Source organism: Podarcis raffonei, chromosome 8, assembly GCF_027172205.1.
Source record: "Podarcis raffonei isolate rPodRaf1 chromosome 8, rPodRaf1.pri, whole genome shotgun sequence".
Taxonomy (NCBI): domain Eukaryota; kingdom Metazoa; phylum Chordata; class Lepidosauria; order Squamata; family Lacertidae; genus Podarcis; species Podarcis raffonei.
In genome coordinates, this window is record NC_070609.1 from 12991352 (window position 1) to 13010727 (window position 19376).

Consider the following 19376-nt stretch of genomic DNA (forward strand, 5'->3'; position numbering starts at 1 on the left):
AATAGCTAGGTTGGCAGGAGCAGGGACTGAGCAATTGGAGTTCACCCTGTTGTGGGGATTCGAACTGCTGACCTTCTGATCAGCAAGCCCTATGCTCAGTGGTTTAGGCCACAGCGCCACCCATGTCCCCGGGGCCTGAAATACAGAGACTTAATTAACCAGAGCAAGGACCATAGGCAACGTGCCCACTTCTCCCCTCTGGGCAGGCCACTAAAGACTGGGTGATGGGATCGATAATCCTGTGATGATCAGCCAGGGTCCCAGGTGAGGGGATATTGTCGTTGCTATAACTTAGTATTATTATTAAAACCATCAGTGTCTCCCCATCTCTCCTATACCTCTGCTCTTGTTTAAAACAAGCCTTTCTTTCTCTGTAATTGTCTCACTCTTCTTGCTGTGCCGAAATGTCTTTCTTTGCACAATGTATTTACTTCCTGGAACAATGTGTTGTCTTCAACATGAAATTCCAAATTCAGTGTAGTAATTTATAATCAATATTTCAATAACAAGGGAGCACACTCACTCTCTTTCATACACACAACTTCAGTAAACTGGTTAACTTTCTCTAACTGAGCAACCAACATGCAGGCTTCCTCTTAAGATCCAAATAAATTTAAATATACATTAAAGATCATCATGAGATGTGTGCAAAATAGCAGAAAGCAGGAAACCAGGAAAAGGGAGTGGTTTATGTGCAAGGGAGTAAGAAAAAAGAGGAAAGGTGAAAAGGGGGGTGAAGGGGAGGTTGTGAATGTTGGTGTGTCTGTGAAAAGGAGACTGCAGAAAAGGAGAGAGGAGAAAGAACGGAAATTGGGGAATGTGTGTGCAAGGGAGCAGTGAGATAAGGAAAGAGGAAGGGAGGAAGAGGAGGTGAAGCTGAAGATAAGTGAGCCAAGTGGTTTGCAAAAAGAGAGTATCAGGCATGGGGGCATGGTAATTTGGAAAGGAGGGTATGAAAATGTCTGCAGAATAGGAAGGGGTGGTGTCACCATAATTGGGTGGAAAGTGAGAAGGGGCTTTAATAGCTGCAATGTGTGGCAGGAGGAAGATACAGGAGGTTATCACAGGCTGGTTTGTTTTCAATGTGGGGTTGCAGAAAAGGAGGGGGACGTTTCATGTGGACACGGACGTGGGTTTTAAAGTGAAAATGGGTGGAGAGCAGGATTGCAGGATTGAAGAGAAAAGTGGCTTGAGATATGGAGTTTGGAAGGTTAAATTCATGACTAATGGTTGCATTGGATGGGAAGGGAGAGGTTTAGGGGGTTGGTGAACAGAGGGAGCAGAGGAAAGCCCTACTAAAATTGTTAAAAGTTCAGAAGTGTAACAATTTATCCACCCTATCTGCTTATCAAAGTGGTCAGGGCTGAATAAAATAATCAACTTCGAATGACTTTAGGCTATTATGCCCCCTTTTCTGGAAATCTGATAAAAAACACTAGGCAAGTAGGGCTAATTACTACTCTTTGATAGACCACTGAAGATGCACTGAGGGATTTAGGAGTCAGAGATATAAGAAGATCCTTGATGGATCACACAAAAAACTCATATAGTCCAGCATAGTATTCTTAGGAAACAGATGCTTGTGAGAAGCCTCTCTCACCTGTGATCTCCAGAAACTTAACTGAGAGGCTTATTGGCTCTTATACGGGAGGAAATGTAGCTATTGTGACTAGTACTCATCTGTCTCTCATAATATGAGAACCTGTGGACATGCAATGAAATTGAGAAACTTGATGGTTATGTTCTAGCTCTGCTGTTGGGGGAAAGGTGGATCTGAATGTCTGTTGCTGGGAAACAGTAGTGGGAGAGTGGCGTTTATCTCATGTCCTATTTTCAGGCTATGCACAGTCAAGTGGTTGGCCACTGTAAAAATACTTTTCATGGGCAGATGGCCTGATTCAACAGGCTGATGTAAGTTCTATCCTGTTGCAGTTTATAGGAAATCTTCTTACAGCAGCCAAACTCCTCATTGCTTCCAAGTGGTGTTCACCCAGTGTACCTGCTGCAGAGTTCAATGTTCCATAATGTACTTGCTGAAGACGTCTGGCTTCATAATTTTATCTAATTTGACTGCTCATGTGGCTGAGTGAGGGTAGCCAAAAGGGCAAACAGGTTGAGACACTATCAAGTCCTTTTTTAATATGCTCCAGGGGTTGAGAACTCCTGGCCTGGGAGCCAAATGCAGCACCCACATAACTCTTTACCTGAAGGTTCACTAAACCAAAAAAGGTGAAAATTTGAGAGCTGCACAGCCCCTTTATTATCTATATGGGCCACCACAATGAATATCTTATTCATCATTGATTTGATTTATGAAATTTCTATCTCATCATTCTTGCCAAAGGAGCCCTGGCTGGATAGTCAAATGGTTTTTCATTTGAATATCCCTATTTATCCTGTCTCTTCTCTTTTCTTCTCTTCTCTTCTCCAATTACTATACCACCATTCCTCCCACACAAGTCGAAATTGGACGATAAAAAACATTATAATGTAGGGCCGGCATATAGATTTTCCCAGAGATTACAGGGAATTGAGCTCTGAAAAAAGCTCAACAACTTTTGGGTTCTCCTTTCAAAAAGCTCAATATTTTTGGTGGTTTCCTTAAAAAAACAAGTTTTGAGTGTACTGGCTTTTACTTTTTGAGATGTGGGAACCCTAAGTTCAACATGAAAGATTACTGAGTAAGCTTGGCTGTCCTGGAAGACAAGGAAAGGTCAGTAAAGAATAGGAAGCAGTATAAACCTGCAGTATCCTCAATGAAGATGGGTCAGAAGTGGGGTCTCTCAATGCTCAATACAGTGGTACCTCGGGTTACATGCACTTCAGGTTACATACGCTTCAGGTTACAGACTCCGCTAACCCAGAAATAGTACCTCGGGTTAAGAACTTTGCTTCAGGATGAGAACAGAAATCGTGCTCCATCGGCCCCATTAGCTAAAGTGGTGCTTCAGGTTAAGAACAGTTTCAGGTTAAGAACAGACCTCCGGAATGAATTAAGTACGTAACCAGAGGTACCACTGTATTGGGTTTGGGGGCTTTTCAACATTTTTTTATTTGGTCCCACACATCCTGTCAAAGAAACGTAAGGAAGCAAACAACAGAAAAGAATAGAGTTTCAAATAAAATGAAATGTATTTAAAACTTTTGAAAACATCAATAACTTTAAAAAGCCGAAACACACCCTCCCAGTCAATAATTTTAAGGGTAATAGCCTTCAAATTATTGCAACCTTAACTCCCTGGATCAATAGGAATTTTAAAAGCTCGTGAAACATCATAATAGGAGAGATGAATGCAGTGCACCAGAGTGGACATTCCCTGTCATGGGCCAGCAACAAATGGGAGCTACATCATGGGGACTTTCCCTGTTAATCATATGGGTCCATATTTTATAAACAAAATATTTTTTTAATTGCTATGTATATGATTTATTTTTCAGAAGTTAAAGTTGTATGAGTTTTAGTTGTAGCCGGAGCTTGTAAACATTACTTTAACAGATAGCTTCTCTACGTGACCTTTGTGCATCTTGGTTAACTGTATCTCTCCCTAGGTAGAGAGTGGCCAGGATGTTTTTGTTGCCTCATTGAAGAAGGGAAGGTGTGGTTCTATAATAAGAATAATTTTATTATTTGTACCCAACTCATCAGACTGGGTTGCCCCAGCAACTGTTTGAAAGCTGCTTTGAAAGATATGGCTGTGCGGCCCTTTTTCCTTCATGTATTTGGTTAATTTCTAGCTATCTTGAATGAGATGGATTATGGAGACAGGGGTGGCAAACATAGTGTGCTCTAGACAATTCCCATCAACCCTAGTTGGAATGTCTGGCTTTTGAGGTGATGAGCATTGTAGTCCAGCCACCTCTGGAAGTCAGCATACTACCTCTCCCTGATCAATATCCATTTCTAGCTCAGCAGGCTCAGCTTTAGCTAAAACAACCTGTGTTATATTATTCGTAAATCACAGTTTGATATGACAATGTTGGTGCAGACAACTATATAGAGTCATACCTCGGGTTACAGACACTTTGTGTTGCACGTTTTCGGGTTGCACACCAGGCCGAATCCGGAAGTACCGGAACAGGTTACTTCCGGGTTTTGGTGCTCACGCATGCACAGAGGCACTAGATCACTCTTAGCGCATGCTCAGAAAAGTTGAATCCCGACGCTGCAGGTTGCGAATGCTGCGGATTGGGAACGGGCGTCCCGTACGGATCACGTTCGCGATCCGAGCATCCACTGTAATGGAATTCATTCTCGTATAGTACCCATTATAAATAATGGGTAAAATATAGTGAATAAAATATAGATGTGATTTACCAATTGCTGATCACTGTATCTGATCATGGACAGAAGCATTTCCACAGAAGCATTGTGATATAATTGAGGTAGGATATACTAGGGGGTTATTTGGTGAAATTAAATGGGGTTCTCAAAAAGGATTCAATTACCGGTAGGTAAAATACCTGTCTCATAACCCTGAGAATGGGATGGAGTGCAAACTGCAGGTGGCAGAATTTCATACCGTTTCCAAAAAAGAGTTAATCCAATTTCCACATTGTGCTTTGTGTTCCAGTATAAAATTGCACCATGTCTGGGAAAGCATGCAATCTCTAATTTCATCATTTCCCACCCCCTTACTGGACTAGTTCTTTCCACCTGGAACCCTCAGGCTCCCTTCTTGGCCTATAAAACCCTCCAAACACGCTCATCCTCCATCCTTCACCTGCTTGTTTGTTCTGAGCACTTTGATCTCTTCAGCACTATGACGACTTTCCTGAGTACTTGTCTCCTCTTGGTCATCCTTTGCCCAGGTGAGTAGGAGCCTGAGATCTTGAATTCTTTCTCCAAGAACATTCAGTCAAGGGGCTAGTAGTGTCCATATGCCACATTTTGAAGCAGGAGAAGCAAAGTAGTTGTTGTGGAAGATAATAATCAGGCATCCGAACAACATGACCAGTCCAACACAGTTGATGCTACCTACGCCCTTGCAGCCATACAGAGCTCTGCAGGAAGGAGAGGAGGTCTAGCTAATCAGAGGACTGGATGAGGGAGAGCAGAGCAGGGAGGCTGGCAGGAGAAGATAAAAGCAGCAGAGCCAACTGTCTAGAAAGGCAAGGGGACTGGTTCTCCTTACTGTTCCATTTACTCATGAGGAGGCCAGTGGAGAGGAGAGGAGTAACTTTAGCCCTGCACTAGGCTGCTTGCTGCAGATAACTGGCTCTTGCTGGAGGCAACAGATCAATGGTACTTTGAGGCACTGAGAGACCTCTAACCGCAGATGCCAACCCTATGGGGCTGGGAACATCTCTGCCTCCCCAAGTATGTGATGATGGGACTGAAAATTCCCAAACTTGAGGGGCCCCATTGTGCCTCCTTGCAACCTCCTTGAATATGTTGTACTTGTGGTCTCATGTGCATACAATGAGCACCCCAATGTCAGGCAGAACTTGGTGCCTCCCTTTAAGTTGCAAGAGCAGGGAACCAGTGCAAGGGCCATCCCTGCTAGGGGATTAGCTTTTTAGGGGAAATCTCCCTAGGTGGAAGTAGCCAGTTAGCAGTGACCAGGGATGGAATATGGCCCCTGCTGTTGTGGGCCCTGGGCTGGAGGAGTGGTATAGAGAGGGGTGAAGGGGATTTCTTCATAACTCCCCAGCCATTTTCCTGTGGATAGGCAACAGTTTTGATATTTTCTTGGTAGGTAGTGTGGTGTAGTGGTTAGCGTACTGAGCCCAGGAGCTGAGAGAGATCAGATTCAAAATTCCCCATTCAACCACAAAGCTGATATTGAGTCTTGTTTAGTGGTTGGGTCCTGAGGGTCCATTTAGAAAGTGTGCTTATATTTCCTTATGGAATGGGGCAAGGGGCAATTTTTACATTTGCAGAGCCTTTTTGAACCTCAGGATTATTATGGGCAGTGGGGTGCATTTAGCACGGCTCCAGGTAAAGGCAAGGCTAAGGTGGGCCCTAAGGGCAAAGGAAAAGCATCTGCACCACAGAGGGAGCATGCATAGGCATCCCATTCCCCTCCTGTTCTGTGGAGGAAGAGTCAGACTAGGGGACTATATTGATGTTCCTCGAGGCCCTGAGAAGGCAGAAGGCAGCCCTACTGTAGCTGTAACTTCAAGTGCTTGTCAGCTGGCAGAAGCAAGAAACACAAAATCCTAACCAAGGTGCTGTTAATTTAATTTCAACAGGTTTGGATGCCTTGGAAGTAAGTACTGGTTTTGCTTCGCAGGAAGTGCCAGAGGTGGAAGGCACACAGGTTGTGGTCATGGCAGCTGATACTGCAACAGGTGAGGCATTTTATTCTCAGCAGTGGAGTTGGTCAGGGTGGCATCCCAAATTGCCATGGATTTGTCAGGGTTGGAGTCCAGCTCAGTGGCCTTTCTCCCCTCCGGTGGTGGCTGTGGCTTCCACTGGATTCCCCCTTTATACAGGGGGATCTGCCACTTTGTTGGATGCTTGTAATCAGGAAAGGAGCCCAGGATCTGTGGATGTGACCAATCACCCTGATCTGCATGGATAACTCTGATGCCCCCCCCCTTTCATCCAGTAGCACCCACCAGCTCAGAGGGGAAAGGAAAGGGAGAAGCTGGGTCTATATCATCAGTGCTGCCCCACCCTGATACCTTGGATTTGGTTAAGCGGACGCCACCCCATTTTCAGAGCCATCAGCCCCCACTGGGTTTCCATCTTCTCCCAACTACCAAGGAGAGGATTTGGAAAGGGGAATATTGTGTTGTGTTCACTCACTTAAATAGGGAAATTCCCAAGAAAGGAAAGGACATTGTAGGTGAGATTGATGCAGGCACACCAAAGCACAGGAAGGTGCCAATTGGTTACTGGGGTATTTAAATTTATGCCATAATTAATATATCAAATTATGGATTTATGGAGCATACTCAGAGTTCATGGGGGGATTGAAGACCTATGATGAAGCTTTATGCAGCTGGGCAGCTACTAAGTAGGCCTGGAGTGAGGGGAAAGATACTAGCAAATGGGAAGAAGGCTTTGTGTCTTTCCATTTCTGTGTCTGGAGATGTTCCTGTGTGAGGAATGGGGGGGGGGAGATGTGTGTTGGTGTGCATGCAGCCTCTAACCCACCACTACATGTGGATCCTGAGACCATTAACATTGCTCATGTTTGGCTTGGAATATTCTGTTTATCAAAGACTGGACAACTTATCTTTCCTCTCCTCTCCTCTCTGCAGTGACAACTCTGGAATGTGTAAGAAACAAGTCCCATAATTGTCTTATCGAAGGAGGAAGTTGCTTTTCTCAGCGTACTAAAACCTATTTAAGTGAGCATGAAGCCTTTCTGTCATATTAACTCTAAGTGTGTGTTTGCATCCTTTGGTCTCTGGGGTATCTAGTGTGACAACAGAATGCTGATCTCACCAACCTTGAGGAACTCAACTAACTTTTTCAACAATTAAATATTAGAATTAAAACTATATATAAAATCTGTTTAAAATGTAACAATAATTACAATAAAAACAACACAACCCCAACCCTTTCAGTAAAAGCAGTCATTCTCCAAAAACCTGTTGAGACCCACTTGTAAAATGACAACAAGGTGGGATTTAGTCTATATTCTTGAGTGAGGTACAATAAAAGCAAAAAATAAGATAAAGAAGAAAACCTCGTGTTGAAACCCACCCATCCATCTCTCTCTGTCTCTCTCTGTCTCTCTCTGTCTGTCTCTCTCTCTCTCTCTCTCTCTCTCTCTCTCTCTCTCTCTCTCTCTCTCTCTCTCTCAGGCAGGTAATTCCAGAGTCTGCAAGGAGCCACTGAGATGGCCCATTTCCATATCATTAACTAATAGAGTGTGGAACCCCTCTCACTCTCTAATACTTTGACTCAGGGAAGCCTCATAGATCCACAGAGCCACTGGTAACCTTCTCCTGACTTTTACCAGCTGCTTACTGTGAACAAACTGTGCACAAATATTCAGGCCTCATCTTTCTCTGACATTTATCTCATAGCTCCCCCTTAACTCCTAAATGACAATCCCTCAGTGAATGATAATTCCCAACTGCTTAGAAAGCAACCAAGTCACAGCCTACTTTTCGTTGGTTCAGGCACATTGATGTAGCAATGAGGTGCGCAGCAAGCGAATGCACACAAGGAGACATGTGTTGGGTTCAGATTAGTCCACAACTCTATTGATTACAGGGATAAACAGCTTTGACACAGACACTGGGCATGTAACCAGTCCGCCTACTGACTGATAGACTATTGGGGATGACCAATATTAGCGTCCATCAACAGCATGAAGAGCATCCTGTGAACCTCAAGTAGACACTGGCAAGGGGTGCTCTGTGCCCTGAATCCCTGAGCTGGATGTATGGACAAGGAATGCATTCTTCCAAGATCCCTGAGAGGGATCCCATCTGACAGGATGGGGCTTCACCTCCCATTCCCACCAAGAATCCAGCCCAATGATTCTTCTGCTGCACAAAGTGGTGAAATAGAAGGTTGCATAGAAGGTGACTACCAAACCTATAACACCTGGAACAAGTCCAGCATGCCAGTAAGGATATCCATTACCCACATCTTGCAGCCGGCTGCTTAGTAGTGTATAATCTGTCCTGTAAAAAGTCCCCTTGGGCATGCACATATTGCTTCATCACTTTGTTCATCTTACTTGGTCCTTGTTAACTCAGATGGGATGGACCGTTCCCCTCCACACTTGCCTCTTTCATTCACAGGGTTAACCAAGCAACAGACAAGCATTTTCCTTGTCCTCCTAATCTCCTCCTCCTCCTTCATTTGTTGTTTTCTTCCCTTGAGTCCTGCAATGTTTTCCACTGAAAGCAAAGCAGTCTGCTGTGACTTGGGTCCATTGGTCACTTCACTTTGCTCTCTCTCTCTCTTTTGTAATTCATTTTTATTGGTTGCTTTAGACATACATTCATCAAATCACATTGTAAAAACTTGATTTTCCTGTAATTAAACATATATTTTTAAAACATTATGAAAGAAAAAAAGAACAAAAATACATATTGATTGATTGATTGATTTGATTCATTTGTAATCCATTTCTGTTTGACTTCCCTCCCCTTCTTACCTCAGTCCTCAGTTTTACTTAGTTGACTGTCCCTCCTAACACAGCCATTTATTCAATAACCTTATTCCATTATGTTTTACTTTTTTCTTCTTTTCTTACAGGAGTTACTCTAAAGTGGTCAAAAAAGTTTATTCTCCATAATGGTCTTTCAAATACTGTTTGAATATATTTCAATCATTTTTAATTTTTTGTATTGTTTGATCTTTTTATCTGACCTGTCCGCTTGTCCAGTTCTGCATACTCCATCAATTTGATCAACCAGTCTCTCTTTGTTGATAAGGTCTCCATTTTGCAATTCTGGGCAATCAAGACTCTTGCTGCTGTGGTGGCATACATAAATACTTCCTTAAAGTTTCTTGGAATTTCATCCCCCATGATCCCTAAGAGGAATGCCTTGGGCTTTTTTCCTGGTGCATAAAAGTAATATTATTTAAATATTTATAGAAATCAGCTTTATTATCATTGGGTGCATATACTCCTATCATCACTAATTTTTCTCCTTGTACCGTTACTTGAATTATTACGATCCTTCCCTCCTCATCTTTGAAAAGCAGTCTGGGTTTCACATAGATGACCACGCCTCTCTTTTTACTCTTATCTGACAAGATAAATTCTGCTCCTAACTTTTTATTAATCGGCACCCTTCTGTGCTTTCTGGATATATGTTTCTCCTGGAGACATATTATGTCTAGTTAGTTTTCTGTTAAGATATGTTCCACTCTGTTCCTTTTAAATTTGCATTCTGGTGGGTGGATGAAAAATTCTCTCGTGGATGCTTTCCCTGTCTTCCAGACAGTCTTAATATTAGTTCCTTTGTTTATATTAAATTTGAAGAATTCTTATATTTTTAAAATATTTTTAATATAATTTTTATTATTATTATTTTCTTCTCCCCCTTTTATAACAACCAAATAAAATTTCTTCATCATATATATCTTTACTCTAACTGAGCTTTGACTTCCTCCTGTCCCCCTCTCTGACTTCCATATGTTATCACTTTTATCTTAGCATTTCTAAATCACCCTGTTTATCTTATCTCCATACTTAAAAGACTTACATCTAATTTTTATAAACAGGTATCAAATCATAACCTAACAAAATATTTTAAATCAACCCTGCAAGTGTTTTCAAATGTTTACAATGTTCCTTCATATACCTTTTTACTAAAGGTATGTTTGAAAATCTTTTTCAGTTCATTATATATCATATCCCAGTACGCTTTAATCTTAGGACATTTCCACCACATATGAAAGAAATTCCCTTCCTTCTCCTTATATTTCCAACATACCTTATCTTCTAAATTTTAGCAAGTTTAGTCAGCATCAAATACCACCAATACATCATCTTCATTAAATTTTCTTTTAATGCCATACATGCAGTGAATTTAATTGTTTTTGTCCATGGTCTTTCCCACATCAAATTTGAAGAATTCTTTCTTAGCTTTCTGAATTATTCCTTCATCATTAAGTAATGCTTCATTCATCCTCTATCTTTTCTGCCCTCTTTCTTTCCCCTTCAGGAATAGGGTAAAGGTAAAGGGACCCCTGACCATTAGGTCCAGTCATGGCCAATCTGGGGTTGCGGCACTCATCTCGCTTTATTGGCTGAGGGAGCTGGTGTACAACTTCCTAGTCATGTGGCCAGCATGACTAAGCCGCTTCTGGCGAACCAGAGCAGTGCACAGAAACGCCGTTTACCTTACTGCCGGAGTGGTACCTATTTATCTACTTGCACTTTGACATGCTTTCAAACTGCTAGGTTGGCAGGAGCAGGGACCGAACAATGGGAGCTCACCCCGTTGCGGGGATTCGAACCACGACCTTCTGATCGGCAAGGCCTAGGCTCTGTGGTTTAACCCACAGCGCCACCCGCATCCCCTTTAAAGATAAAGGGACCCCTGATCATTAGGTCCAGTCATGGCTGACTCTAGGGTTGTGGCGCTCATCTCGCTTTATTGGCCGAGGGAGCCGGCTTACAGCTTCCGGAATCCTTCAGGAATAAGGACACTGAATTGTGATCTGATAGGGACTTTGGATCAGTTTCAAATTTTCTCACTCTTAATGTTAATTCTTTTGAGATCCAAATTCCATCTTGCCTGCTGGAAGACTGGTTGGGCTCAGAATAATTTGAGAATTCCTTTGCCATTGGATGTTTAAACATCCAAGCATCTACTAAATTTCTATTAACTGGAAAAAAGTTTGAGGTAATCATCCTGTTTTATTATCTACACTTCTCTGAGTTCTATCATGTTCGAAACAACTCCATTCAGATCTCCTAGGAGAATTATTTTCTCCTCCATATAGTCTAACACTGTTTCTTCCAGGTGTTTATAGAAATTAGCTTTATTATCATTGGGTGCATATACTACTCAAGGAAGAGTATGTTTTACCAAGTAAGAAGGGACTTTCTTTTTACCCCTTTCTTCATGCCAGATTTATTTGTTCAATTTTAAATTTCATTTGTAGGATTTCCCTTTTTTGCTCTGTTAAACTATGGGGATATGGAGATTTCCTGCTTCTTGGAACCGGCATCATGGGCTGCTACTCTCTTGCTTCGGGACCATCCCCCTTTCCCCTCCTTAACAAAGAGACGAAGAGACCAGGAAACTCCTCTCTGACAACGACACTTCTATGCTGACCCCAAGACTCCCTCTTTGGGGTTGGGGGGATGCGTAGACTTCGCGTCTTCCCCCTCAAAGCCCATTAGCTATTGAGCCCTTCTGAGCTCATGCCATGTTCCATCCTGTGGGAAACCAGAAGTCACTTCACTTTACCCCAGGGTAGTCATAGCTAATGCCCACTACCGCCCATCTTTCTTGATGGTAAAATTTCCTTACCACCCACCAGTGCTCGGTGGAAGGAGGATTCAGCTTGTGCTGTAGAACCCCCTACTGCCCACCTAGAATCCTGAAATGGCCACTAGTGGGTAGTAGGGACCAGGTTGACAACCCCTGCTTTACACTCTCATGTACTTTTGAGTTTTTCCTTGCACAGGCATGTCTGCAAGATTTGGGACGCTGCCTGGGCCAGAGTAGGTAATGACCAGAGGTGTAGCCTACCCACTGTCACACTGGGATGCAAACAACACTCCTGAAAAGGAGGAAGGGGTGAATGGAGATTCTCAGACCAATCAGAATGAATTTACCTGATCCAGGCCACATCTTATAAATATTGTCCCCAACGCCATCACCCCACTCTCTCTTTTTAGAACCAGACTCCAATTAAGGTAAAGGGGCCCCTGACCATTAGGTCCAGTCGTGGACGACTCTGGGGTTGCAGCGCTCATCTCGCTTTATTGGCCGAGGGAGCTGGTGTACAGCTTCCGGGTCATGTGGTCAGCATGACTTAGCTGCTTCTGGCAAACCACAGCAGCGCATGGAAACACCGTTTACCTTCCCACCAGAGCGGAACCTCTTTATCTAGTTGCACTATTAGCTGATGCCAAATAGGCCTGCAATGTATAGTAACAGCACATAGCATCAAATGCTGAAATACTCTGATGACAAATGAAGCCACAGAAATCATTTTTTTAGAAAGGAAACGTGGGGAAAACATACTCAGACAGATATAACTGCTTTTCCCCATAGAAGGTTGTGTGCAAAAAGATTTCTTGTATTGAGAAGTGAGTTCAAGAGATCAGAAAATTAGAGGAAACGGATGAAAAAGCATCTTCTCCCGTCTCTCAGAAATATAGTACATAATATAAGGAAACTTCATGAGTCAGGCCCCTGGATCAGCTAGCTGTATATCAGGTAGAGATGGGTAGTGGATCAAACTATTCTAGACTCTTTTGTATGGGCAGAAAAGGAAGTCCATCTAGTCCCATTTATGTGCAAGTTGTTAAGGAACTATCCTAGAATATTCACATGGTATTGCAGAAGAAATTATACTTCAAAGAAACTACTTTATGGATTAGTTTGCTGAATTCAGTTGTTGCCAGGTATTTTCTCTTAAATCACCCATTTGCCCAATGTATTTATATTTGTACGTTCATCAATTTGAATCTTTGCATATCTTGCTATTCCTTCAATTCTTTCTAACAGATGGCTCTGTAGAGACCTACAGGAATAAGGGTTGTGCTGAAGATTGCATCTCAGCAAATGCCACCTTTTCTTCAGTAGAAAGAAAATACTTCCAACATATCCACTATTGCTGTCAAAAAACTTTGTGCAACCTGAGAGTGCTTGAAAGTAAGTATATCTATCTATCTATCTATCTATCTATTGCCACAGCTAAATAGCACTGAGCTTTCAAATTTCTTTCTTTGTTACTCTAAGACAAGCAATACTGTTCCAGTCCAAGATTCATTCCTGGGTCATTCTATATCAAGTAATCCAACTTTTTTACCTCATTTAACACATTTTTAAAAGAAAAGCCTAACTAGCTTTTCAGACACCTTTTAATTGAATAACTTTCAAAAGAAATGCCTGAAGCAACTAATATTATAGTTGAGATCTTGTTTATTCTGTTATATTTTACTCCAAGAAGACCCATTTATCCCAAATAGAATCCAATAAGGCAGACATTTATGTACAAAATATATTTTGAAAAATGTGAAATTTGCAGGTGGCTCTTTGAAATATTAAATAATCAGTATATTTTTTGAATTTTTAAATCATATTGATTTTTTAAATCCTTTTTTAAAAATTGAAAATTTGGTAACTTAGATTTTTAGATTTAGAGTAAGTCCATCATGTGACATATCATGAAGCTCAGGTTCTGAAGGGATTTGTGTTTTTAGTTTTGACGTACAGTGATACCTCAGGTTTACATACGCTTCAGGTTACATACGCTTCAGGCTACATACGCTTCAGGTTACACACTTCATTAAGCTAGAAATAGTGCTTCAGGTTAAGAACTTTGCTTCAGGATAAGAACAGAAATCGGGCTCTGGCGCGGAGGCGGCAGCGGGAGGTCCCATTGGCTAAAGTGGTGCTTCAGGTTAAGAACAGTTTCAGGTTAAGAACGGACCTCCGGAACTGTATCTCAATGCTGGGCTGAGCTTTTAAGGCCTTTGTGTACTCTGGCAAGGTCAAATTTCGCTCTCTCTTTTTGAAATTTCAAACCCACATAACTCAAAAACGGGATGAGATAAAAAATTAAAATTTTAGATTTAAACTTAGTTTTGATCACTCAACAAATGTACAAAAGATGACAAAAGAAAATTAGATGACATGAGGTTAAAAAAAGTTGTATCACTTGATTGGGTGCCACTGCAATGTTCCCTTGCCAGTAATTAGGGACAGAATTTTGATATGTCAAAAAAAATATGTAGTGAACTGCCCTGTGATTTTTGGATGAAGGGCAGTATACAGATTTAATTCCTAATAAACAAATAAGTAGATATTGAGCTCCCAATGGGGCTTCATTTGTGGAGTAAAAATGGAATTTGTGGAGTAAAATGGGATGAGTGATACTGAATAAGAAGCTGGGACTGAAACTGCCTTGATCATGCTGGCTGATGATCTCTGGTGGGCTAGGGACAAAGGTGAAAGCAATGTCCTAGTTCTGCTGGATCTATCAGCAGCTTTTGATATCATCGACAATAACATCCTTCTGGGTGTTAAAAGCAACATTTTTCAGCCATGGGCCGGTCCAGCATCCCTCAGACCATGTGGTGGGCCGGACAATATTTTTTTGGGGAAAATGAACGAATTCCTATGCCCCACAAATAACCCAGAGATGCATTTTAAATAAAAGCACACATTCTACTCATGTAAAAACATGCTGATTCCCAGACCGTCTGCGGGCCAGATTGAGAAGGCGATTGGGCCGCATCCGGCCTGGGGATCTTAGGTTGCTTGCCCCTATTCTGGACGATCTAGAGGGGCTGGGAGCTGGGGCACGGTTATACAGTGGTTCTGCTCCTTCCTCCTGGGCCATGTTCAGAAAGTAGGGGGGGGATGAGTGTTCAGACCAGACCCCTGGGCTCTCACTTGTGAGGGGTCGAAGGGTTCCTCCCTTCTCCCATGCTTTGCAACATCTACATGAAGCCACTGGAAGAGATCATCAGGGGGTTCAGGTTGGGTGTTCATCAATATGCGGATGACACCCAGCTCTACCTCTCTTTTAAATCAGAACCAGTGAAGGTGGTGCAGGTCTTGTATGGGTGTCTGGAGGTGGTTGGAGGATGGATGGCGGCTAACAGATTGAGGATGAATCCTGACAAGACAGAAGTACTGTTCTTGGGGGACATGGGCGGGTGGGTGTGGAAAACTCCCTGGTCCTCAGTGGGATTACCTCTGAAGGACCAGGTGTGCAGACTGGGAGTCATTTTGGACTCACAGCTGTCCATGGAGGTGCAGGTCAATTCTGTGTCCAGAACAACTTTCTACCAGCTCCAACTGGTATGCAGGCAGAAACCCTACCTGCCCATGAGAAAAAAAATAAAATTTTAGATTGAAACTTAGTTTTCATCACTCAACAAGTGTACAAAACATGCCCCCCCTTTGCTTTCTGAAAGCCCAGCTCAACCTGGGACTCATCTTGATGGGGCAGAACTGCAGAGGTAATAACTTTATAGTTTGTGGATATTAGAGGCAGAATCTTAGTGTGATGTGTAGCATTTTGTAAGTTAGGAGATGCTTTATAAATGCTGTAAACTGCCCAGAGTGGCTGGGGGAACTGAGCCAGATGGGCAGGGTTTAGATAATGAAATAATAATAAAGTTATTATTATTATTATTTATTAAGAATATTATTGGAGCAGTGAAGACAGAAGGGTTCCTTCACTCTAAAGACACTTCAATATATGCTGATGTTTTTGTTTTTGAGATTTTATATTTTATTGCATTGTAATGCATTTAGGTATAAAATTAAATTTTATTGTAGTTTCTGAGTTTTCTATATGACTAGGAGCCTCTTTTTAGTATTAAGTCATATATAATAATCATTAATAAATAAACAGATACACACCAAGGCTTTATTTATTTATTTATTTATTCATTTGTTGTTTAAAAACTTTACATAGTAACCTTAATCTGAGGAGGGTTTCCAACATAGTAACAAAGTATGCAACATGTTATACTTAAACAAGGTTATATACCTAAGTCTATTTCATAGTCATAAGCACTACATAAGTATATGTAATTAGTGATTGAACACTATATATAATAAACCAAGCACCAAAAATAACAGTGGCCAAGAAGTCACATGCACAACAATAAACTCCCCAACTCACTCCCTAAAAAATACCACTGCTTGTCTGCTCATCTCAGGTCTAACTATCTGCATCATCAACATCATTAATTGCAGAAACAGAATGAAGTAGAGATGTTGCAACCCTCTCACAAGATTAGAGAAGTGAAGCCTAGGAATTAGAATAAAGATAAATGGGCTGGAATCATGTCTTGACTTTAGTATTTACTTCTGGCAGTGCCACCGAGGAACTTGAATGGGCTGGAGTGCCCGAACCTTGGTGTAGCTGAATCAGAAGCTTCTGAGGGTTTAAATGCCATCAGGTGTTATGATGAGGAGACTCAGTGCATTGAGTTTGTTCTTGTTCATGGTAAGTAGAACTGCCTTGCAATGAGTGAGGGGGGGGAATGGGATGTGTGTGTGTGTGCTACTATTTCATTCTGTTTGTGGCTTCCTTCCAGAAAATAGATTATTTGTACATTTGAGGCAAAGTTTCTTTTTTTCCTGAAAACATAACTCACCTCAAATCCCTTTTGCTTTGTATGTATATAGATGAGTATGTATATATCCGGGGTGGGGGTTTGAGAAGGTGAGAGAAATAGTCTGTTTGTTAAATTACATGTAAAAGTTTATTAAAAGAGTGTTTTCACCAGTCTTTAAAAGAAGTAAAATTAGCCATGGAGACCTGATCTGGAAAGCAGTATCAATGAAGATGAGCCCTTGCCCCAGAAGAAGAAAAAATAGACTTTTTAAACATATCTTTTAAAAACCTCTCTCATATTTATTTCATGTGGTGATTTTCAGATGCTTTCTATACTTGCTCAACATAGTTATTAAAAATTAAGATGCTCCTATTTTTTCTTTTCTGGACGCGGGTGGCGCTGTGGGTAAAACCTCAGCGCCTAGGGCTTGCTGATCGCATGGTTGGCGGTTCGAATCCCCGCGGTGGGGTGAGCTCCCGTCATTCGGTCCCAGCTCCTGCCCACCTAGCAGTTCGAAAGCACCCCTAAGTGCAAGTAGATAAATAGGTACTGCTTTCTAGCGGGAAGGTAAACGGCGTTTCCGTGTGCTGTGCTGGTGCCGGCTCGCCAGAGCAGCTTCGTCATGCTGGCCATGTGACCTGGAAGTGTCTCCGGACAGTGCTGGCCCCCGGCCTCTTAAGTGAGATGGGCACACAACCCTAGGGTCGGACACGACTGGCCCGTATGGGCCCTTTACCTTTACCTTTATTTTTTCTTTTGCACACACACACACACAAACACAGGTTGCTACCAAGATACTCATCTGACCTTGTCTTTTTTTCTTTACTAGACGACAGTGAAGTTCCTGATAAGGTCGTCAAAGGCTGTGCAACACCAGCTTTTTGTGAATTGGCCAAAACATCAATTCTTAACCAGTACTTTTCAGGCATGATAACCAGAGCACGATGCTGTGGAGCTATAGTTTCACCAAAGCAACTCAGCTTTTAAGGGTAGTTAGGAGAGAGCAATGTCTTCTTCCTCTTGGATTCCACTATTTTCTGCAACAGTGGAAGTGGTGGTTGCTTGTCTGAACTTGGGAGTCCAGAGCAACTGGTATTCACAGGACTCCTGAGGCTTCTATTTGGTGAATGGGATGCAGGGAATAGAAAACTAAAGAAAAAATGTGGGGGTTTGGCTCATGAAAACATGGGATATGTGTAAAAAAATTCCTTTGTTCATAATCAGAATAAATTGGTTAAGCAAATCAAAACTGTGTTGTGTGTCTGCATTTATCAAATTAAGAATATTTGGTGGCAGTGGTGGTGAAGGGCACAGTTTTTAGAATGAAAAACAATGGGTAATTATGAGTTATCCTATTGATTTAGGAAATGTATATTCCAGTCCATATTTCAAAGAAATCTGAGTTGCTTACTATAACGTAAATCTGGAATTCCGAGACTGGAATTATACATTCGTGCTTATTTATTGACAAGTATCAAATATTGGAGACCTGCTGATGGTCATAATCTCCTCAGTTGGGCAACCTTAGAACACACACACAGTATATAACACTTTTATTTGGGTGGATAGTATTAGGATCAAAATATTTGAAGTCCCTACAACTCTTGAAACAAGTCAATTAGAAAGATTTGGAATATATTAGCTAATAAAAATAAATTCATTTTCACATGCTAAATCCTACTTCAATAATGTGCGGAGAGGAATGGTCATATGGAAAAACTGTGTGATAATGGGTGTTATGGTTGGGTCTCTTCCATAGAAGCGAGACAACTCTGGCAGTAATTAACTCAGGTTTATTGGTCAAAACACACAAATCACTCTGGAGCTCAGTCACTCAGTGTCTGCTTCCAAATTAGCTGTTGCTGAGTCTGAGTTCCGCCCCTTCCTATTCCCACATTTAAAGCCCCACTTTCACTTCCTTTTCTGTTCACGCCTCTCATTAATTCTTGTGCACCTATGCATCATGGGATGGGCTATTTCCGGTGGCCCTCCCTCTGAGTCTGAGCTTAAACTGTCTTCCCCCTTGAACTCCCCCCTTCTCCTTGTTCTCGGAGCTCAGGCTTCTACTGCAACTAGGCTGCTCCTCCCTCGTTCTGCATTCCTACATAATTACCTCCTCCTGTCTCTCCACGCTCTCCCCCTCTGTCAGCAATGGGATGCAGCTGACATGGGTGTTGTGACCTTGGACCAACTGATAGATGAGGAAGACTTCTATACGTACAATACATACATCAAATACCATCTATCAGAGGTGGTCCAATGGCAATACTTGCAGCTACAACATATTTTAGTAACTTCGTTTGTTCTGACTACCTTCATAGCATCTGAGACACTTGAAATTTGGAGCAATTGGATAATTAATTTGAAACTCAGTTTGATATGCAGAGTTTAAGAAATGATTGGAATAAAGAATTGGAATGTTCACTATTACCTGGATAGTGGGAAAATTTCTTGGTTTCAGTATCATATCAATGGATCTTAATCTAAGAATTATACAACAGAAAATCCTTCTTAGAATCTATTGGTCTCCCTTGCATTTGTATAAGAAAAGATTATCTAATGTATCTCTTGGTTGGAGATGTATTATTGACAATTCTTCTTTGAAACACATGCTTTTACTGTGTCCTACACTTACTACGTTTTGGGAGAAAGTGCTGGACACAAGCACTTTCTCCCAAAGACACTACTCAA

General features: G+C 41.8%; 1 protein-coding gene across 1 annotated transcript; it reads left to right on the forward strand.

The window, feature by feature from the left end:
• The first annotated feature begins 4499 nt into the window (after positions 1–4499).
• Positions 4500–17941, forward strand: LOC128420374 (phospholipase A2 inhibitor and Ly6/PLAUR domain-containing protein-like). The gene is made up of 6 exons (XM_053401975.1): positions 4500–4809; positions 6193–6291; positions 7210–7299; positions 13111–13257; positions 16442–16573; positions 17515–17941. Exons 1-6 carry the CDS (start codon positions 4761–4763, stop codon positions 17670–17672), a joined length of 675 nt encoding a protein of 224 aa, XP_053257950.1. The 5' UTR covers positions 4500–4760; the 3' UTR covers positions 17673–17941.
• Positions 17942–19376: the final 1435 nt, after the last annotated feature.